General features: G+C 34.4%; 1 protein-coding gene across 1 annotated transcript in view; it reads right to left on the reverse strand.

Annotated features, from left to right (window-relative positions):
- The window catches only part of ADAMTS6 (ADAM metallopeptidase with thrombospondin type 1 motif 6), a gene marked incomplete at its 5' end in the record, with an annotated part of 141,756 nt that overhangs the window by 37,548 nt on the left and 80,077 nt on the right, over nucleotides 1–24,131 (reverse strand). Inside the window, 5 exons of the mRNA XM_080362255.1 lie at nucleotides 1,244–1,377; nucleotides 2,534–2,636; nucleotides 10,956–11,019; nucleotides 13,329–13,474; nucleotides 20,164–20,271. Of these exons, the coding sequence (XP_080218381.1) occupies nucleotides 1,244–1,377; nucleotides 2,534–2,636; nucleotides 10,956–11,019; nucleotides 13,329–13,474; nucleotides 20,164–20,271 (555 nt within the window). The remainder of the gene's footprint in view (nucleotides 1–1,243; nucleotides 1,378–2,533; nucleotides 2,637–10,955; nucleotides 11,020–13,328; nucleotides 13,475–20,163; nucleotides 20,272–24,131) is intronic.

A 24,131-nucleotide genomic window follows, 5' to 3' on the forward strand; every position in this document is an offset into this window, starting at 1 on the left:
TACATTTCTGATTATCTACTTGAGAAATATAAGTACAGTGAACAATTATTGATTGCCCATAACTTATTGATTCAACCCATTACAAAGATAATGAAAACAGAGGCAGCTGGATCCTTGTAAAAAAGAGAATGAAAGAGTAGGATGTAAACAGAATGAATGCTGCAGCTTGCCAATCTTTTCCAGGATTTATACAAAAAAGGATGTAGCTACATAACTATGTTTACTGTCTAGCACTATTATCTACCATCTTACAAACAGGTAATACATAGGTCATAAGTTAACATACATAAAATAATTGACAAAATAATATTATTCTAAACATTTACACTTTGACTTTCTGATTGACCAAAAAGACCGAGGCTCAACTTTATTACATGGCTCTTCTCCACTTGAGATTTAGTCTGATTCTTAGTTTGAAAATATTTTTCAGAACTACTACAATCTTCTGTATAAAGTACACTAGAATTCCATAGGTTATTTCTTGAGCATTTTTTTTTTGTTATCTTACTAATACATGGCAAATGCTTTTGTTCTCATTATGTTATTCAATAAACATACATCTTCAGCCCTTCATTTAGCAAATAATTAGGCATCAGGTTAAGCTTTAGTTATGTTAGTGGTTTCAGTGAAATCAAATAATTTTTAGAGTCACCAGAACTGTTGAGATTTCTAGACTTAAGTGAAGCAGTGAGGTGTATATAACCAAAAATGTGGCACAGACCTCCAACTCTATTCAAATTCATGGAATGCAGTTCTACAGGAAACTTTAAAAACAATCCGATTTTTAGTAAATGACAAACACTTGCATCTTCATACATATTTTCCTAGAACTACAGAGCAATAATGACAATTTTTTGTTTCAATTATATTAACAGCAGAATTATTTGAAACAGGATGAACTAATTAGAGAAAATCATATTTATACATTCACATTTTCTGCCTTTCAGCCAGAGTGATGTGCTACTGCTCTTTCCACCAATTCAACAGAAAACATAAAGCAAGAAAAAGAAGGCAAAATGAAGGATTCTACAAATGTCTGTGAGAAGCTACTGAAATTCAAATTATTTGTCTAATTTATGCAAATATCTATTCTATATTTTAGTCTCAATCTTACTTTTTCAGCAACAACTTGACCTGTCAAAACTCCTGTTTCATAGAAGTAAAAAACCAAGTACTGTAATTAAATATAGGAGGCAGCAGACACAAGAATGTAATCTATAAGCACTTATAAAACATTTGTAACCTTGCATTCTCCATTGATACAGATATCCAGTGAATCAGCATTGCACTGAGTCCCATCTATTACTGCAGGAGCACGTTCAGTGTAAAAATTATAACCTTCAGCCAAGCAGTTTAAAGCACACGGTTTAACCCCACCTGGATAACAGAAACAAATGAAAAAAAACCCAGCATAAGTCTTGAAAAGTTTACAATTAGTTAAAAATATATATGCATAAACAGATCCAAAATTTATAATCTTATCTCATACCTGACACATATAATGTATACACTTTATTTAACTTCCCTTTATTGATTTCTCTACTTGACTCTTCTTTCTTGCAAAAAAGATTATTTCGCAAAGTAAGGTATGGCAAGGTTGGCTCGCTCCATAACGATTCCATTATGTTAATACAATCCTAATGATTATTGAACAATTTAAAACAATAAGGATACCACTTCACCATTTGAAAAACAAGAATAACAAAATAACGTAGAGCTAGAAGTATATCAGGGTAAATTTCAAAACCACTATCAGATTATTTCAGTGAGGAATTTAGTCCTATTGAATTACACTACAGCTCAGAGCACATGCTCACAATGATCCTTTTTAGGCTTTTAATATAAAAAACTAAGAGTAAAACCATTCAAGTCAATGAAATACAAAAACACAAGCAAAAACATGGACTTACTCCCTCAGGGTTTAGAACAGGAAAAAAAAAAACCACCAAACTAATGATAAAGGGGCAACCTTCGAACTTCGAACAACAGATACATAACTAAACTTGATTAAACAGTCTCAAAAAGTAATTACAGCCGTCTTCCCTGCTGCAAAATATCGTTTTGTTTTACAGTGCAATTATCTATTATTCAGTTATTGAAGTAGTCTTTAAAGACTTTTATAAATGCTTTTACGTCTTTCTCCTTTTGCTAATATTCTGACATTAACAAAGGAAAACATTAACATTGTGAGATTTTTCTATACTGAAATCATCACTGCAGTATGAAAGGCACTTAGAGATCACCTATGTAATCTCTACTTCCACTGCAGCTGCAGGTGGAGAAGGGCTCTGTATTTTTAAAGTGGAGTCCCTACAGCAATGCTCATCCACCTTCACAGTAATACAAAACTCTACCAGAATAGAGATGGCTCTCCTAAAACATTTTCAGCAATTGACAAAAGTACAAGCTTAGCAAGCTTAGCTCATTACATTTTAATCAAAACATTATATTTACAAACATTACTCTCTATATAACACATTTATAATTTTGAAGACTTCACATACAATAACAGTTTTGCAAAACTAACCATTACCTCCAGTGTAGGGCTTCCAATTATAATACTTTCCCCGGAAAGGCATATTGTCAAAATCCGCACATTGTTTTTCTCGAAAATCACGGGATCCTGAAGGACATGGCTAAAATAACAAAGACAAAAACAAACAAAAACAAAAGAAAAAACAACCAAACAAAAAAAGCTTACTTTCTTCCAAATATCAACATAAAAAGAAATGCTTATATTTTTATATTGCAAACATAATCATGCAAGAGACTAGGAGGTGGTTCTAAGCTTTAGCTCATGGCTCTGATTCTGAAACTTGATTTATTGCTTTACAGTTGAAGATTCTACTTTGCATACTTAGTCTGGCATGAAGTAACTAAACAGTTTCCATAACACTGGACAATCAGAATCATGTAAACTATGCTTCATGATCAATCCATCAGCTACGTCCTTATAAACACACATTAAAAACAGTTGAAAAAAAAAAATCAAAAAAGACTTTAAGGCTCAGTGATACTGTACCAAGCAGCTGTACTGAGACATGTTATTAAATCATTAAGAAAAAAAATTAAGACACTTTCTAGAGAGCTATATAATCTCTGCTTATTGTAGCCTTGCAAAAGGATTGTGCTAAGATTGAGAATGGGAATAGATGTCATGTTTGACTCGGATTTTTAACAGTCTCTGAGCACAGAGAAGTAAAAACTGCCTTCATCTAAATTTTCATTTCTTTGCATTACCAATTACAGAACTGCAAAATATCTTTTTTACTTGGCATAAGGGTAGATGTGAAATTCATCTTGGAAGGAATTGTAGGAAAAAGAGGACTCTTTGCTATTTCTCATATTTTTCATCAGCAGGTTCAAACTAATAAAGATGACCATCTTGAATACACTCAGAATTTAGATAGCACATTAAACATCGTTATCAATATTTTAAGAACCTGCTGAAATTGCAAGCTTCATCACACAAAATATTTGAAATACAGATTAAAATAATTTTTGTTCTGAAGGAGGAAAAAAAATGTTTGCCAGGAATTAGAGGTGTTAATAAATATTACTATTTTATGAGCAAGAGTTCATTTTATGCCAGCTTTACTTGTCTTCATATATATCTAAGCCAGTTAGCACTTTTCAGGAATCTGAAATGCATTCAAGTGAGAGGGTCATTATAAACATGGATGATAAAAATGTACTGCACAATGAAAATATTAATAGAGAAATTATGATTCTCAGTATATATTATTCAAGCTCCTGTAACAGACAGTCCATTTTCATTTCATTCAGAAATTGCAAATTTTTTTCTGCAATTTTGAAGCTGTTGTGATATAAGTTAAAATAGTGGACATGAGACAGTATTTAAACTTTAAACTTTCTTTATAAATCATTCTATTATGTTCTTCTAATTAAAAATACCTTTTTAAATATAATACATTTACCAGTAAAAAAAAAGTAGTGTTACTGGTTTGATTCAATAATCCTTCAGATCTTAACAGTGACAATACAAAGTAACTGTATGTAAATAAAATAAAAAGAATTTTATTCAATTTTTTAATAGTAACACAAATTAAATTTGCCTCTTTGCATCATATTCTCCAAGCAGTAGAATGACCAGCCTTGATCTACCTTAGCACTTAAGTCTGAACCTCTCTGATATTGGCCACTGCACCCTATTCTTCAGTCCCACTTGCTTAGGTACAAATTCATGGTTGCTAGTTTAACTGTATCAATTTCCCGTTAAAAGTGAATTGAATCACCCTCTTCTCTCCCCACCTCATCCACAAAATCCTTTCTCTAAATAGTTATACTAGGACAAAACAATAAAACATGAAAACTCGTAAAGAAGGATTAAGACTCCCATATTTACAGTCTCAAAAAAAAATTCTTGCAGTCTGATCTTTGAGATACAATCTTAGTTCTCCTGTTTGATGCTGACCTTGGGTATATTTTGAGGCAACAATATAACTTCATAAGTGATCTTGATGATGGTAAAGAGTATACCCTCAACAAATTTGCTGATAACACAAAACAGGAAGGAGTAGTTGATACACCAGAGGGTTGTGTCCCATCCAGGGGGACTTTGATAGGCTGGAAAAACAGGCCCACAGAACCTCATTAAGTTCATCAAGTAGAAGTGCAAAGTCCCACACCTGAGGAGGAACAGCCCCCATGGACCAGTACATACACGCTAGGGGTAACCAGCCGGAAAGCAGCTTTGCAGAAAAGGTCCTAGAGGCCCTGGTGGACACCAGGTTGAACATCAGCCAGAAATATGCTCTTGTGGAAAAGAAAGTTAATGGTATCCTGCCTGCATTAGGAGTGTCAACAGCAGGTCTCATGGGGTGATCCTTCCCCTCTACTCAGCAGTGGTGAGGTCAAAACAACAGTACTGTGTTCACTTTTGGGCTCCTCAGTACAAGAGAGACATGACCATGCTAGAGAGAGTCCAATGAAGGGCCACAAAGAGCCTGGATCACCTCTCATAGGAGGAAAGGCTGAGAGAGCTGGGACTGCTCAGCCTGAAGTAGAGAAGGCTTAGGGCGATCTCATCGATATGTACAAATATTTGAAGGGAGAGTGTAAAGCAGATGGAGTCAGGCTCTTTCCAGTGGTGCCCAATGATGAGACCAGAGGCAATGGGCACAAATGGAAACACAGGAGTTTCCTCCTGAACATCAGGAAACATTTTTTTACTGTGAGGGTGACCGAGCACTTGTACAGGGTGCCCAAAGAGGTGGTGAAATCTCCCTCCTTGGAGGTATTCAAAACCTGTCTGGCCACAATCCTGGGCAACAAATTTGAGCAAGAGGGGCTGTACAAGTCGATGTCCAGAGATGCCCTCCTAAGCGAAGTCAAGTCTTTCTTTCAGTCTACTAAATATCAATTCAGTTTCCACAACAATTTAAATGGCTGAAATCACTGTTTGTATCCTCTTTTCTTTTCGAACACAGGTCTGGCAGTCTGAAAGAAAACCAATTACACATAGGTATCCATAGTCTGGAATCTCATTGCCGCCAAGAACTGCAGACAAAACTGCGAATACCTGGGAGCACCTAAAGGTGACCATGGAGCAAAGCTCCTCAATACAATGTTCCTGCCTTCTTGATATTTTATCTGGTTTTCCTAGTCCTGCAGATTAAATTCTGGTTTCCGATACTTCAAGTACTGTTAAATTAGTTTCACAAACTGATACATCAATGATACCAAAGTTTTTACATATCCCGGTGGTTTTGGCTTAAAAAATGTAAATCCATCAATCCATAGGCAGATTTGGCGACCTTAGCAACGAAATAATTTGACAGTTTAGTGGCTATGTCCTCTCAGTGAATACTGACAAAGGCTGACCCTTAGTCTTAGGATCTTGCTCTTTCTCCAAATCCTTAATTTGAATTCAGGTTTCAGGTAGATTCAATGAAGTTTTCAGGCAGTCCTTTTGATGACTGCAATTACCAAATGGTAGCCTGAGACCTGCACCTTTATGCAATCTGAAGCAAAAATGCAACCTGTGGATTCGTTGTTGTACAATTTTCCTGTCTTTTTTAGTATCTCACCAATACCTGAGAGGAAGTATAAATACTGGCTATGACCTCAAGAAATGCATTAGAAATCCTAGGTATAGAAATGCAAAAACATTACTGAAAGGTAAGCAAAAATTTGCAGTTACAATATTTGTGCTCTTTGGCACTGCCTCTTTGTGTATGTACTCTTCTCCCAAAGTAAATGTGCAATAAATGTTTCTCTTTATTGGGTAAGGTATTTCACTTTTTTCATGCAGTTACAGTACATGGATAACTCTTGTCAAGCAACAGCTTGATTGCATTTCCAAATATACTTTTAGGAGACCGCAAATCATGAGGCAGGAACCTAACAAATGTATCACAACTTAAAAATGAGTCTGCAGAAGGTCCCAAGAAAATGATGGTGAAATAATTGAAATTGAGTTTAAAAAAAACATTTAGTTTAATAAGAACATAAAAAAACTAGGACTGAAGCAAAATTACATTGTCTAAAGAGTGTTAATGAATCATGGAACTAATGTTGACATGACATAAAACATCTTTTCTCACAGAAATCTGTTTATCTTGAAGCTTGAAGTCAGGCAGACTCCAGTAATTTAACTCATTGTGTTTCCTATTAACAAATGGCTCTAATACATCTCACAGAAGATGAGAAACAGCCAAAAGGGTGACAGTTGAAATTCAGGTATTGTTCCAAGATGTAGCTCCTCACATGAGTGCATTTTAGAAAAAAAAAAAAAAAAAAGCTTGAAAATATTAAAATTATGAAAGCAAAAAACAATATATATGAATGTACGCATAATGCAAGGAACCAACAAAAGCCCTTTGCTTACATTCTATTTAGAGAAAAGACTGAAGAACAATAATCTTTTCAAATTATGCATACACACCACATACTTGTACATAGATAAACCATTCACAGAACTTGTAAACAAAACATGTTTCCTATATATAAAAAAATTTGGAGGCTTTTAGAGTTTTAGGTGTGTATCAAATTAAGCTTCACATCCTATACATATTTTATATCAGACAGAGTTACTTTAATTGAGTCACTATGTGCTTTGCAATTCTATTAGCATTTGTTTTTTTTTTTTTAATTAAAAATACTTTGGCTGGGAAAATACATGTATTTTTTGTTAAAGATGGTGTGGCTGGTCATAGAAAATAAGCTTCTGATGAGCTTGTTCTTTCTGCCACCCTTTTGTTTCCAGAACTCATTAGCTAATGTTCTTTTCTGCTGATCTCAATGTTTCCATTAGCGATGCCTTTTGAATTAAGAAGTCATATATGGTTTTGGAAGTGTTTGAAGAGAAATAAGCCTAGTAGGAGTATGTGTGCTGTTTCCAAAGAATTAAAATGGTCAAAAGAAAGGGCAACAGAATAACTTATCTCTGAAACAAAAATGAAGTCAAAATGAGGGGCTTTTTTGGTTTATGAATAGCAGAAGCTTTAGGGAGTGCTACATTGAAAATTACAGATGTGCAATGAATGTTGACACTGCAAAAAAAAAAAAAAAAGCTTCAACAGAAAAGATGTACAAACACATTTTTCATAAAAACAATGATAGACTTGCATGCTCTTAACACTTACATTAATCAAACATACTATTCCATTAAAAATGTCAAGCACTAAGGACTATCATAAATCTTGAAACAAAATTTACTAGTCTCAGCAATTCTTAGTTATGTAGAACCCTAAATATTACTATAAAAGAAGTAGACTACAATTGTCAAAACCATTAAGGCAGTAAATTTGAACTTCTACAAGTAACAATATGTTTATGCACTGGAAAACCTTACCCTCAAAATATACTAAAAAAATTATTCACAGTCAAACTGTAAGAATAGCATTTCCAAATGGCTTGGCCAAAGTCTGCAATTCTTTTAAGACCTAGTCAATCAAATGCAAAGTTTCCTTTCCAATAGTTTATTTAAACTATTGATTGAAATCTAACTATAGGTAGGGAGTGAACAGTTTAGAATAAAGGACTATAATTTTAGAAGATTTTTACATATTGGAGCAGTGGTTTGAAATTAAGCAATGGATGCAAATTGCTACACTTGAGCAGGAACAATCAGCTGCACAAGAATGAGCTAAGAGATGACTTTTTAAATAGCAGCTTTTTAGAAGGAGATTTGGGCATTATGGACAAACACTGACTAAATAAATACTGTCACTCCTGTAAGAAAAATTAACACAATAGTAAAACTAATAAGTTGAATCCTATCACTAAAATGACTGTTGAATTTGAGGTTATACTTAGCTCTGTCAGGCCTCAGCTAGAATCCTAGGCAGAGGTTTGGTCACCACACTTCAAGATGATGTGCACCACTGGGATCCCAAACGCTACTAACAAAGAGACTGTCTAGTGTAAAGAAGACTAAGAATAGATATGACAGTAGCCTGCAAACACAGGAGAGGCTCCTGTGGAGGGAACACTATCAGCTGCCTTCTTACTAGGGAAAGAGTTAAGTAAAGGACTTAAAGGATGGGAAAACATACACTATCATTTCTGAAAACAGTCCTTACTGTAAGGATATTGAAGAATCCTAGTGGTATCTCCTGCACTGGAACTTACTTCAAAACAGGTCAGCTTCCTAACCATCAGTTAGGAATCATTTAATAACAGATGATTTTCCTTTGATCCAGGCAATAGCCTGAAGGCCTCTCTCAGATACCTTCTAGATGTTCCATCTGTGACCCTATGAAGTTCCTCTCAGTATTAAACAAAGAGGGAATATGGGAAGCAAAACCATCTAAGAATAAAACTGCCTGAAAAGTGTCTGACAATAAGAAATAAAATATAAGAATGAAAAATATTCTAGTGACATTTCAATAGTATAATTAGGTAGCGATATGATTGTTAATTATATTAAAAAAAATTAATGTATATTTGTGAGGGAGCAGGATTATATATCGTGTATACTTTCTTGTGTACTAGATACTGTGGCAGATGCTAAAGAATATCTACTGGATATAAACATTTTAAATAGGAATGCTTGGACAATTATCTCACAAGAGTCATCAAAGAGTCAAAGGAGAAGGACACCAGTGTGCCAATATGAATTTTTTTTAACAAATCTTAAACTGCATGTATAAACTGAAACAGTGCTAATGTAAAAAGGTCATTATTTTAAAAGGACAAATAGGATATTCTAGGATACAGTTTGCCTGATATCAATTCCAAATAAACAGAAAAGTTGGCAGAGACTTGATTGATACAGGTTTAAAAGAAATATGAGTATATATAGAACAGTATTTTGTATAAGAATAGCTTTTATCAACTAAACCCTTTTACAGTTTCTGGCTAAACTGAAAGGACAGTAGAATACAAAATATAATTTGAGTTTTTCAAGGCACTTAACTTAGGAGTACACAAAATCCTGAAAAAAGAAAACCAGGAATAAACCTGTAGTACTTCAGGAGAGCATAGATTCAATTTATTAAATATTGACTGACAGATTTCAATAGACATATTTGAATAAGGAATTATCACTTGGTGAATTCACAGGTGAATTTCCTATCAACTGTACGAATAAGAAGCACACTCAGTGCTACTCATCTTTTTGTTTGTGAATTTGAACTATGGAAAAATGCCTCACAAAGTCTTTCAATTACCAAAAAAACACATTTGAGTGAAATAAAGAGGAAATATGAATGACAGTAGATCACCTGAAAAGCTGAGTCCATTCAAATGAAAACTGCGCAAAGACAGTCAAGCGCAAAGATATATATCTACAGAAAAAAATAAGATAGCATGGGTGATGCACTCAACACTCGCGTGACAGATGGCCAAAGTTGTAGAATGGTGCACTGTAATCTGGAAACCTCTATGACTGGAAAAGTTTTACAGCTCCTACTGGACAAGCAGCTCAGCTTCAGTTTGTCTTACAACACTGTGATCAAAAGGCCTATCACACTTCTTGGATGTGTGAAGAGAACAGCTGTGATTGGCAGTAAGAAAGTAATTTTTAACTGGGAAACTTGTAATATTTCCTAATAATAACCTCCACCGAGAAGTCTCCAGAGTTAATACTTATGATAATTAGTAACAATCATAAAACCAAGTATTTTTCAAGGGATCAGAATATTAACTATTGTATTTTTTCCTGAAATATATCAAAAGATAAACTGGTGAAATATCACCTTTAGGCACAAACACTCCTACTGTTACAAACTTTCTTGATTTAAGAAGAAAATTAAGACAAATTTGAAGATAAAATAATTTGAAAGCCTCTTTATGTTTGTAGTGTTAACGACTTGGAGACTTAGTAGTGAAATTCTTTGTTGGTGTGCATTTTTTTCTGGATCAATTTTTAACTCGCTTGAATTTCTAATTTAGGTTCATAATTTGATTTTATACATACATAATCTGCCCCACCCCCTCAGTGGTAGTTCATTATCTGATGGACTCAACTCTAAAATAAAACAACATGATCATTTTGGTAATATAAGAACCATCAAAATAGAACGTTTAAAACACACCAAAAGAAATAACATTTTCCCAGACTGTATAAGAGGATTGTATAACACATTAGTACTGGAAGTTATAGAGGTATAAAAAGGGTAATAGTTTTAAAAAGTGGATTAACGGAGGATACCTCATTTGTGGTAGTTAATGTGGTACAAGTACAACATGGAGCTCAAGAAATCTTTAGACATTCATATTCCAGAAACTCATATAGTATATCCACAGAAAAGTTATGCCTTGGCTGCAAAAGTTTATAATTTCTCCTTACATGCCTGTTATTGGCCACTGCTGGGTGGCAAGACCCTGGGCTAGAGAGACCTTTGGGGTGATGTGGAATGTAAATATTCACCTTTAACACGGATGCAGCATTCACAGCTTTTCTAAACTGGGAAAAAATGCATCCATTGCTGCTAAAATTAACAACAGGAAGATTATTATACTGTTACAGTGGAAGAAAATTTACTTACATCAGTATTACAGGAGCGATACCGCTTCCTTTCTCCAAGACAATATTTGCCTCCACCTGAAGGCCTGGAAAAACATGTTTTACATGTTAGTGTATGTATTAGTACAAACACAGGTTCCTGAGGTATACTAATGCAGTATCAGTATAAATACAAGTCCAAGAGATATATATCATATAATGTACAAATAAAATTAAAAGCACATGGAAGTTTTAAGTTGAAATTTTAAAATATTTTGTTAATAAGAATTGTAGTATTCACTTGAATTAGACCAGATACAAAACAATAGTGGGCACTTGAAAATCATCACTTATGCAGTGTTTATCTAGTTTGCAAAGATTCCAAGCACTACACTTTAACTGTATTTTGAACATTATAAAAGGGCATTGGTTTTAATTATTTGCTTGCTTTGTAAAATGAGCATGAGAAATGTGTAAACAATCTATATGATACTTTTTTATTTTATCTTCTCATATTACACTTGAAAATCTAACAAAATTAAGAAACACTGCCTCTTAAATAGCAGAGCCAAAGGCTGCCTTTTCTATTTCAAGAATCTGATTCTGATTTAAATTAAGTAGTATTAAATCTGAGGAAACTCCAAGTAAGAAGGTTTCTATTAGCGTGAATCAGATATTGGCTCTTAAATTCTTGAACTGTTCAAGAACCTTATCTATTTTCGACAGAGGTCAAATAATGAATTAATATTGAGTTAAATGGAAGATTAATTAGATACCAGCTCTTGGAGTCATAACTAATAAGCAGACGGGGGCAGGGGGGGGAAAGGTATTTGTATTTGTTTTGTAATAAAAAAATAAAATAACTTACAATTAACTAAAAATAAAATCAACACTACTTTTCACATTACCGATACATAGCCAGGCAACGTTATCCTTAAACCTAAAGGATTTTTTTTCCTAATGCAAGTATACATCCCTCCATGCGTTTGCTTGCTGTACTGTTAAACATTTAAAATTTAGTCACCTTTCAACATATCAACCAATATAAATGGTGACAGGAGTAGTTAAAAAAATCTTATGAAATTACTCATGCTCCAAACAAACATTTCACTAGCATTTTTACATATTGCTGTGAAAAAAATAAGGAATTTATTATTCTCTCAGTAATATAGTCTGAGATGTTATTAATGCATATGGATAGTTTTTGCTTTTGAATCCATTCAGTGAGTAGTTCTATTTCGCAGATTTGATAGTTATTGCAAATTATAGGAGGTGAACAGACCACCTTAAGCAGCAGTAATGCAACATTATGGTGTCTGTATTTCAGAGTACAGCAGAAAACTGATGTACAGACTGGCTTGCAAAACACGGGTACAAGCAACCAAGAACCTAAGTGTACAGAGAAAAGATTAGAAAGGATTGACAAAAGCCACAGAACAGATTTTCATAAAAGAACCACAGAAACCTAATGTTTTCAAGAAAAAGTGCTCTTAAAAACTAATAACGGTGATGGAAATAGTGATTAGGGAACATGACAAGAGCAAAGTATTGAGTAATAAAACTACTCTTTCACAAAGACCTATAGCTGTGACAAGGTAAACAGAACAAGGAAAAGAACAACAGAAAAAAGCAGGAAAAAGAGCAGGAAAAAGAAAAACTCAGCAACAAATGTCAATAGAAATAAGTAAGTGGTCCTCATCTGAGAAGTGCTAGTGACAGACAGAGGAGTACTTACCTGACTGACCCTTTTTGGAACAGTGCTCAGCACACTGGAAAGCAGACAGATGACAGGACCAGTACAGATAAACACAACAGATCAAGCGGTAATGGAGAAGCTGGCCCCTCTTGAGAGAGAGTAGATGGACCAATAGGGAGTAGTGGCAAGGAGAGAATTCACTGAATTGTTTTAAGAGTCAGTGGGAAGTCACAACTAAGTGTTTGGCACAACAACATGTAAAAGTATCATATGCAACATATTATTACTATGTTTTCTATGTAAGCAGCTCTATGCAAAAGCTTGCAATACCATGTTGGGGTTTTTTAATAAGTTACTGACAACAGTTATTTTAGATCCTGGGCAAGCATTAGAGGTAATATGTCTTAAGAAAGCGGAGGGGGGAATCTATATAAGGCATAATTTAAATATATTTTGCATGAAGAGCAAGTTGCAGAAAGAAAACCATCCTGGTTACTGCTAAATATAAACATAAATCCAGCTATCTTCACAGTACATAAGACACTAAAAATGTCAGAAATATGTCTAGTGAACTTCTCCTGTTTAAGTGTTTCTGTCTGCTATTTTGAAGACAAATGTTGGCAAACTAGCAAAACATTTTAACAGATAACATGTGAAACCACAGTTTTGAATAATTTCCAAATGTCTTTTTGTTGGCTTCGGCTTACTTTAGCTACTTACGCTGGACTGTCACAGTGTCTTATAGATGAGGAGACTCCTCCCCCGCAGGTCCTGCTGCACTCTCCCCATATTGACCACGGACCCCAATCCCCATCTATGCTCTGGGGCCAAGTGCCAAAAGGTACGCACTCTCCTTGATAACACCACTGAAAGATTTCACAAAAAAACCACAAAATTAGCTTCCAGGCTGACAGAGTTATCAGGACAGAAAAATAAAAGGGTGAGGCAATGACCAATTATAGGCATTAGCATTCTCTGTATAGATAACAAGACTAATATTTTACTACTTCTAGCCTTGTTTAGACATTGGTGAGGGTGTGTGTGATTTGTTAATTGTCTTCACTAAGTCCTGAATTATAGGTCCCTAACACACACCAGAAGTTAAAGTATGCTTAAAATAAAGATTTTATTTTTTTGGTCATACATCCTCCTTAACGTTACACACTAAAAGAACTGCAAGTTACTTACATTCTTTTAAACATTAAGATTCATTTCTAAGATTCGTTCAGTAAAACACCCTCCACTTAGGATTCATGTCGGGTCTTCATTAAGCAAAATGAAAAATTCCCCCCGATAGTATTTCTTAGAATGCATTCTCTTATATTTTAAAAATTTATATCTGGATGAGGCTACAATGGAGGAAGAATTTGTTGCAGTACTTCATTTATACTAACTTCATTTATACTAACCCTACAGACATAATAATAGTAGTGCCAAAGCATTAGACATGGTACAGAAAATCATTATATAACAGTGACTGGCCAGTTGTTCAGAGACAGAATTAACATGCATATTTCACTCATGCAAACATTTAAATTTGCAATATTGTTACTTACATCCAATTTACAAAATGACAGACAATTCACACAAATGGCTAATTGTTAAAATAGGTTTATCATTTCCTTGGTCAGACACCTTTTTTAAACCATTCAGAAATAAACCTAGAGTCCATAGTTTGATCCATATTCTGGTGTCTACTGCACCACTGAGAATCTGGAGTATGTTAGTTAGATAAACCCTTCCCACAATAGGCTTAGGCAGCAGAGTTGAGCATGGCCTCAGGTCTACAGTGCCCTGAGCCTGTAAATTTAACTTCCAAAACATGGTCATATGCTGTTCATCTCCCTCGAATTCCCATAACAGACACGGTACTGACCGTTTCTGAAAAGAGAACCAGATAACTTCTGTGTCCAGAATGAGCCATATGAATTTGACAAAAGCACTGAGAAATGTGTGGAAGACATGGAAAGTTAGACATATCTCTGTGCACCCATAAGCACTACTGGAACACTCAGTGTTGACTTTACAGTAATATTAATAGGTACAGAAAAGCTAAGTTTTCTCTTGAGTCCTAAGGCTTACTTAAAGACTCGGTCTCAGCAATGTGGGACATACGTAGACAAGTAAATACAGCCATTCACGATGACCTGAATTACTATAGATTTTTCTGAATGCAACTGAAAAGATAATTTGACTTTCACTCGTTGATCAGAAAAGTAGGGGTTTGGTATTACAACGAGTTGTACAGAGTGTCAGTTAAAGAAAAATAATAAAAATATATATTTTTTTTAAATTAGAAATTTCACTTTGAAGAAAAGGTACTTCTATGATAGACTGTCAAATGTGCCAGAATCTAAGTGTGTAGATCTCAGTAATGTACATTAAAATGATATATTAACATTAAAATGTGTAGCTTATCAGTAAATGCACCCAGACACAACATGGTTTTGGATATGAACAGAGGCTACCACTGAATATACCACAGTAATAAGTGAAACCTGTAGCATTATTTTTCTAGCCATATTCATTCTTTTTTCTCCACTCAAAATGTTTTTATCATCATCCATGACCAAATGTTTTTTTTCCTCCATGACTTCTTCTTTTCTCTGTATGTGCTGTACCTGTTATAATCCAGCACATTTTCTTATAAGCCTCATCCTCTCAAAAAGCAAGCACTAATGTGTTTACAGAACAGATAAAGCAGACTATTTCAAATCTGAAGTACAAAATGCACTACCTTTTCTACCAGGTCTGGCCAGGACAGAGCTTTCCTCATAGCAGCCCATGTGGTGCTGCATTTTAGGTTTGTGACCAGTGTGGACAAGGCACAGATGTTTTGACTGTTGCTGAACAGTGCTTGCACACCATCAGGGCTTTCTTGGTTTCTCAACTTGCTGCTCAAGTGAGCAAGCTGGGGGTGGGAGGGAGGTTGGGAGGAGACACAGCACAGACAGCTGACCCAAATTGACAAAAGCAATATACCATGCCCTATAGCATCATTATTCAGCAGTGAAACTGGGGGTGGAAGTGTTTCCAAAGTAGCCACTGCTAAGAGACTGGCTGTGCTACAGGCTGCTGATGGGAGGTAGTAAGTGATTTGCCTCTGAACTCCTGTTCACTTTTTCTCTTTTCCTTTCACTTACTAAACTGCCTTTTTCCATACTTTTGCCCTTCTGAGTCTCTTCCCTTCCCTGGGTGGGCAGCGAGCAAGCAGTTGGGTGGGGGCCTGGCTGATGGATGGGGTCAGCCCAACACACCCTTCTTCAGAGAAAAAAACAAGGACACAAGGCTTCACAGAAAAAAAGTAAGGCTACCCTTCGTGGAGTTCTAAATTTACAATTTGGAAGTTTATGCCAATAAGCAGGCATCCATTAGGTGAACGTACACTTCATATGGAGCTTCTTTTAAATCCAGACTATCACTGAATGCCTGCATAACACATAATGCAGTCTCTTTAGTAAACGTGCATTTTTAGCTATTATAGATATATCTACAGAGCACAGCATTTTGCAATGCCTCTAATGGTACAATTATGATGGAGAATGAAGTATTTATGTGAATTACACATGAGGGATTAAAATCTTCTGGTTTTCTTCTCATTACAGTTATAAAATTAGTGATAATGAATTTATTAACTAAAGACAGTAATCTCCTTGCAGCCTTCTTTTAAAGATGCAACAGAAGTACATAAACAGTAATCTAACACTAAAGTCAAAAGCTAAAAATTGAAATGCTTCTAAGAGTAAAAATGTAGGCTAATTACTTAAAAATACATTCTATATATTACAAACACGTCAAAACCAAATAAATGCAAGACACTCAGTTAAAGTTAAACCCACAAGAATATCACATAAGTAAAACGTAACATGCAAAAAACCCCCAACTCTATACTACTATGACTGTATACAATATGCAGGTGCATTTTACCTGCTTTATTTTTCCAAAGCTGTGTAAAACACCTGTACTCTATGATTTCCAATGTCATGCATTGTCTTCCACATTCCCATAGTTCCCGGTAAAAACTCCTCAGGTGATGTTTTTACTCCTCTACTGAAATTAAATCTGAGGACTTAACTTTCTAGTGAAAATGTATCTTTCACCAGAAGCCATTGATATACAAAATCTGTTAGAGTAATTCAAAATTATAAAAATCTTCATTACTCTAATGGGACTACAGAAATATGCTTCCTCCACAAATTATAGCAACCTCATCTGGTATGATGAGGTAAGGACTATTAAGTAACCAGTACATGAAGAAACAAGAAGGTGACAACGGTTTTAAAAGAACAATGCTTCATGAAAGGCTTAGAACTGAAATGTTAATTCTTCTCTAACACTCAATAAATTACATTCAATTAGTTCAACTAGGTGATGCACTTGAATATGCATAAAATGTGCAAAAAACTCTGAATAAGGTAAGCAGTCCAAAATGTTTTGTATAGAGATCATTAACAACAAAATAAAACATGACATTGTGACACATTTGAGATCGCTTTTATATGAACATAAGCTTTTCAACAGAACTAAGATTTATGATAGTCTGCTTATAGGAAACTCAAGCAGCAAGTACTCTAATATTGCAGGGAAACTGATTTCATGCTTTGTAGAGGGAAAAAAAAAAAATCAATTTAAATTTGCCATCTCAGTTTTAATAATGTATTTTTAATAACTGCCTCTACAAATATCTTGCAAGAAAACTTAATGTCCAATAACAACTTAAATTATCACACAACCTAGCTATTTAAACTGTCCTTTCAGGACATTGAATTATCACTTTTTGCCCACTCAGCCCTCATTTACATACCTAGTATGAATCTAACAACGATGTTAGAAAAGGTCACCTTTTCTATTACTTTAAATTCAAAGACAAAATAAACATTCCTACTAGTTTTGTCTTATTGATTTTTATACTCATCAGAGTATTTATAAAAATCTATCAGTTAGTTTACCTTCACAAACACATCTCTGGGAATAGCTGAGAAACTTCATGTATATTGAAAATTATTATTACAAGTTAGGAAAAAGAGTACCTTTTTGAACTCAGCCGATATGTAAAACCCTTCACCAAAGCATGAACATATAAAAGCTTCAAAACAGAACAGATATACAAGTTCCATCAGTAGCAAGAAACCACTCTATTCTCTTTCCCTGTATGCAGAAAACAGCTGAGTAACTTTTATGGAAAACACTCCAAAAACCTTCAAGCATAGGCAAGACATCTACTCTGGAAAATTTCAAACCAAAGAGTTAAATGTTTGGCACATTTATATAAGCAATTGAAAGAAGGTTTCATAACAGAGTGTTAAGGCCATTTTAATTGTAGAAATCCCTCCCAACTCTGCCAATAAGATATTAATGCACACTGCACCAGATTTTGCTTTAATAGTTACATTGAGTTTACGTTAATGTAAATAAAAGCAGAAATTGACCCTACAAATATGAAGAATTACTCCAAGATCTTGTTATTCTTTTAGAGCAGGGAACATAATTTATTTCATATTTGGACAGAACCCAGCAAAACGTGGCCTAATTTGGTTGGGGCCTTTAGGTGTGATTGCTACACAAATGCAGTAGTGGTAGTAGTCGTAGTAGTAGTAGTAATAAAGTGTTACAGAATTGTAACATATTATTTTCTCCTTAGTATGTGGTAAATAGAACCATACTTGCAAAGAGCTCATGTCTCTTGTTTTTTTGCTATCAGGAGATATTAATTTACAGGAATATTTGAAGCTGCAGTTTACAGACACAATTCTCTGCTGTTAACAGGCATGAACAGTTTACCTCTGTAAAACAGTATGTATTCTCTCATTTCCCTCTAAAATCTAATGATGGAAGGAGATACAGATGACTATGAAAAGATTTTTTGTAGAGAGCAAGCTGATAGAAGCCTCTGGCAAGTGGACATAGCAACAGCATCTTAAAGCATCTCAACTTGTTCACTGTAGTCTCATGATTTAAAAATATAAATTGAGGTACATTGCTCCTTGTCATTGGCAAGGAGTGGTGGTTCCAAAATAAACCTAGACTGTTGATTTAAGAGCAGGGCTTCTAACATTTTCTATTACTCTAATAAAAGGTAACATTTTGGTAGAATGTGAAGCTCTCTCTGTTTTCAGTGGCCAACTTGAAGCACTCCATTTTTTTTAATGACCGCTTCAACAAATTTATTTAACATGGTTTACCAATATTTCCAAACTCAGCATGGAAAAGACATCAAAATGACGCTAGGTCATGGGCCCTAAAAGAACCCGTTAACAAGCATTAATAAACTGTGACAGCTGCCCAAAAGCTTTCATTCTTTTTGTTTAAACATCAGATTGCAAGTCAAAATGCAGTTTAATCTTTGTTGAAACTAGCCCAGCTAGCGTGTCAAAAGTAAGGATGAGAATAGATGTCAGTAGTCATTGTTAGGAAAAAATCCATTCTGGAGCAGTAAATCTTATGGACAGATGAAGCAACTCTCAGACAGATACTGGAAATTAATATAATAACCTCTCTTCACTTCGTACAAACCTGCATAAAACAGAGTATCTTGAAAAAACATATATGGAATTCACTTTTTTCCCCAGTACATGTCCTGTAAATTAATCATTAAAATCTTCTCTTTAAGATCTGTATAGATTTTGCCTTGTTATTCATAAATACTCTGTTACTATCCTTAATCTAAAACTAAGTTTCAGAACTTTGTCTGAAACTACTGATACACAGGCACTGTTTTAAAATCAAAATTCAAATGTTCAAACAGATAAAATAGCACCGGACTTATCTATTGCAACATCGACTTTCTATAAGGTAGAAGAGTTTAGCAGACTGCACAGAAAAGTCCTTTAAAGCTAAAAGGTTACGCAAGTATAACTGAATACTACAAAAATAATTCAAAGTGAAAACAGAAAGATCATTGGGAAATATGGACATTGAGAAAACCTTTTTATTAAGGCAACATTTTTTCTATATGCCTGTACAATTCAGCTTATATCTGAAAGAATAAAGATTTTTTTATATTCTAACAAAACAACAGAGTTCAGGCTCTAGATCTATGTTACACATTTTCAAAGTCCATGCCAGACCTACACTTGTTACAGTCCTTTGCAGAAGAATGCTATAAAATTCATTAAAAGGTTAAACTGAAGAGTTTTTACAATAAATAATCAAAAAATACACAAGAAAGTATGTATCAGGGTATTTTTGTTTGGTTTGTTTTGGTTTTTTGTTGGTTTTGTGTGTGCATGTGTGTTGTGGTTTTTTTGCTTGTTGTTGTGGTTTTGGGGGGTTTGTGTGTGTGAGTGCATGTGGTGTTTGGTTGCTTGGTTCCCTTCCCCCCCACCTCTTGCCTCCCAGCTATAGAATTTTACAGATAAGAAAAATGTTTTATGAAATTACATATATAAAATAATTGTGAAATAGATCTGTAGGACACTTCCATTAGGATGCAAATGCATTCTGAAGTAACTAATTTTTGAACTCCTATAATTGCACATAAGTACTTCTAGTTCTTTCTTCCTGTAGGCTTTTAACAATAAATCGCCTCTTCAAGCAATAAATTGTTTGTACTCACCCCCTTTTCAATGCTCCCTGTTTGGCAAAGAGTACCTTCAGCTGCTGGAATGCTGTTGGTAACACAGCGGTTACTTTTGCTGAGGCACCAGAGCTCTCTACACACTTCCTAGGAAAGAAGGCAGAAGCAAGTTGATCAGAATAAAAGCCTAAAATTGTGTCCATCCTCATACACACAGGTATACACAGATTTGTTTTGAACAGAGACTGCTAAGAACTGGGCTGGTGACATAAATCTACAGATAGTTGTGAAATATTTGGGAGCAATTTCAAAGCTACCATATTTTACGTAAGATATTCTGCCAAAAAAAATATCTGGAAGCAAAAAATTGCAGACTACAAGAATGTGTTTTTCACACCTGCCATGGAAGTAATGTTTTATTAGTTGCTTTTTTCTTGATTAGTGCTAATACTGCTCTTAGTATATTTTAGTGTTGCTGTAAAAGCATTCTTCAGGTGTGCTGTAGTATCTCCATTACTGTAATTATCTGCCTCAAAATTACATGGTAAAAGGATCCCATTAATTTTGAAATATGAAACAGCAACAATTATTTTTGTTTCCTTTAGTTAAAACCAAAGTTTCTGAGCTTGAACTACTTGCACCCCTGTAACTTTTGCTAGAACAGTTCACATGTATTTAATACTTATAGAGCTATGTACTAAAATATTTCCTTTATGTTTTTTAGATTTGTGGCTGATATTTCATAAATTATTTATCCTACCCTATTTCCCTATGTTGTCAGTGTCAAACAAACACAGGTTTTCAAATAATCTTTTTCCCTAACATATTTTCTCATTTGGTTTTGCACATTTACTCATTTAAATTAAGCCAATTCTGCTGAGATTTCTTGTTAAAACTATCTAAGGGTTGAAATTCATAATGATCTAAATTGCCTGAAAATTGGAAATCTTCATAGTTGCCTCAGTTGCCCTTGGATTCAGCTATGTATACAGAATCGAATCAGAAGTGTTTTGCTTTTACAGTAAATGACTTACATGATAATCTTTGCTGTATTACTTTGAGATCTGTGCAAGAGTTCACAATCTGATTGTAGATACTTTCTATTTTAAAGTATTTTTCTAAATTTGAAACATTCAGATCTTTGAAATGATCTTACAATAGTCATTACTATTTCATTTTATTTAACTGCTGCTTAAAATCATATTCTACAAATAATCCTTGTATAGATTCTATGGCTGAACCTTGGTACAAAGAGCAAAAAGGAAAAGACAGTATGATCAAATTAAAATTATGAGGTGCTCCCCCAAAAAAGTTAATTGTTTATCTGAGGAAACAAAAGAGTATTTGGGACCTAGGCTTTCTATACACATAAAGAGGAACAACTGTTAAGTTTTACCTGAAGATTCATGTTTCTTGCATTTTACTGCATATACAAATTCATTTATTTATACATTATTCACTAGCAGGTGCAGTAACAGATCGACAGTACAGCCTTCTCTTAAATAATGCAAAATTATTTCCAAAGTTCAAAATCAGCTGATGCCGTTCTTGCAGGACTGTTAAGACAGCACGACTGGCAGAAGCAAGTTATCTTTTTAAAAAATAACTAAAAACATACCATATTAGAAAGGTCTGAAATTATGAGGAATGAGTGCTGAAGATTTCTGGAGTTTCTGTATAATTTTCAAGCTATTTCATCCTATTTGGTGAGTGGCTCTAAGCAAATTGTTGAGCCTCTTTTTAGAAGAAATATTGCCACTTATAAAAGCATACCTGCAGCCAATGCAGAACTATTCTACTTTTCAGATCAGAATTTTTCATTGAAGAAATGCAAACAGTATAAATGTTTACTTACTTAAATCTCCAAATAAAACATTTGCTTTTGCCACTCGGCTGATAAAATTTTCAGATTAAAATACACACAAATAGATATTGGGTTTAATGTATCAAATAGAACAGGGAAAGAGAAGATATATGACAAAGATTCTTTAAAAATCTAATTAGATTACAAATGCAACATCCATCAAGGTGTTAAAATTCAACACTAAATCAACTTCATATCTAAATCAACCATGAATCCAAACTTCAATATAGCATGGATTTCAAAGTAAAAAAACCTGAAATTGGCTCCTTTCAGACACAGTATGAGGTGCTCCTGTCATAATATTGCCTTAGTTATTCTTACATTTAATTTACTTGCTGATTTTTTTGAGGAAAATTAGTGTGATTTACTTGCGTATGTTTCATGTGTGTTTTACACTGTCAAATCTGGGTCATCTTGTCTAGACCGTGCTTTTCCGAGAAAGGTTGGACCAGATGATCCTTGTGGTCCCTTCTAACCTGGCATTCCATGATTCTATGATTAAACATGTCAGACTATGAGGGCTCTACTTGTGACCTTGTATTTACTTTGCATGCAATCAAGGACAAATGTTTAAATTAATAGCTGTGCTGATTTTGTGAAGCATGTTTCAATGTGCTGAAAAGCCAAAAATCAAATTGCATTGAAAAGAAACAAAGATTTCAATCATTACAGTACAGACAGAAGGAAAAAAAAAAAAAATCAGATCTGGATAACAGTCTGGAATTTGAAAACATCTATACTTTGGAGTGATTTAAACCCAAAATTCTGGTTTGTACTCCAGAGTTTACATGGGGAATTTCACTTTTGATATGCCCATACAAGTATACCGTCTATATATTAATATATACGGTGAAGTAATAACTAAAACATGTGTTTTCCTGCCAGGCTAACATATCCACAAATGAGAGTATTTAACAAGTCCCTTCCAACAGGAATCTATCTCTGTATTCAGGCTTTTTTGTCACACCAGATTTCTCCAAATGCACTGAACTGATATCACCTAGACATTTTAATGCCAAACACTCAGCTGAACTGTGTGAACTACTGGTTACAGGACTCCAAAACTATTTTAGTCATTCATGTATTTGCAGCATGTTTCTAAGCATGTCAGCTCATCTCTCTGCTCCACAAAATGAAATACTCTCCTTCTTCCTACATTGCTTTAGGAGGTAGAATGAAAAGCAGTACATCAAAACTAGATATTATTGTTGTTGACACAGTCTGGTAGTCCTTATTCAGACCTTAACTTCAGCTGAACTTTGGCTCAGTAAATCCCTAAAGACAAAAGTAATGTAAAATTACTATGGGCTGCATCATGCTATTAACATTTGAGCAAAAAACCTCTGCCTAAATCAGAAAAGAGTTCTGTTTGAGACAGACATGCAATACTCTAAAATCAATAGAATATTTCCTTATGGAAAACTAGGGAAAACACAGAGGATATATTAACTAAAATAACACAATGTATCAATTTGTATAAGTAATTTATATTGAAAACAATAAAGTATTTTCGTAATTTATTTTAAATATATCCAAAGATATCTTTAAAGTTGTTTATTTTCCTCTGCAGTTTTGCATTTAAAAGAAAGAGTAGAATCTCAAGTACATTCTCCATCACTCTCTATGTGAAAGGAAAAAAAAAAAACATTAATAGTCATTTGAAAATAAATAAGATACGTAAAAAGAAGTGGAAAATCTATCTGTGCTGTTATTTCGTTAAATGAAAATGGAATTATATCAGATACTATTAGGGCTATGTCTTCTTTATTTTCAGCTGATTTTGGAAAGTCAACAGAGAAATTCTGACTTAGGTGCATACAGCTTTCTGTTCTCCAACTCAACCCTACACCTGGTACTACCTTTGTTTCACAGTTATTGATTTGAGCTATTTCCTTACCACCACCATCCCATCTATAACATCTCTCTGGTTTTAATACACCAGCCTTAAAAACATATGAGAAGCTGCCCTGGAAAGGTCAAGCCCAAAATCATTACTAGAAAGCATACTGCTTTTTTCCACACACTAACACACACGCATACGCATGCACATCCGCCCACCCTCCCACCCACACACCAACATAAGGGGACCCTTTAGGGTAGCCTTTTCTTTATTGGCAGACATAGGATGAAGCTAAGATACCTT

This window comes from Nesoenas mayeri, assembly GCF_963082525.1.
Source record: "Nesoenas mayeri genome assembly, chromosome: Z".
Lineage (NCBI taxonomy): Eukaryota > Metazoa > Chordata > Aves > Columbiformes > Columbidae > Nesoenas > Nesoenas mayeri.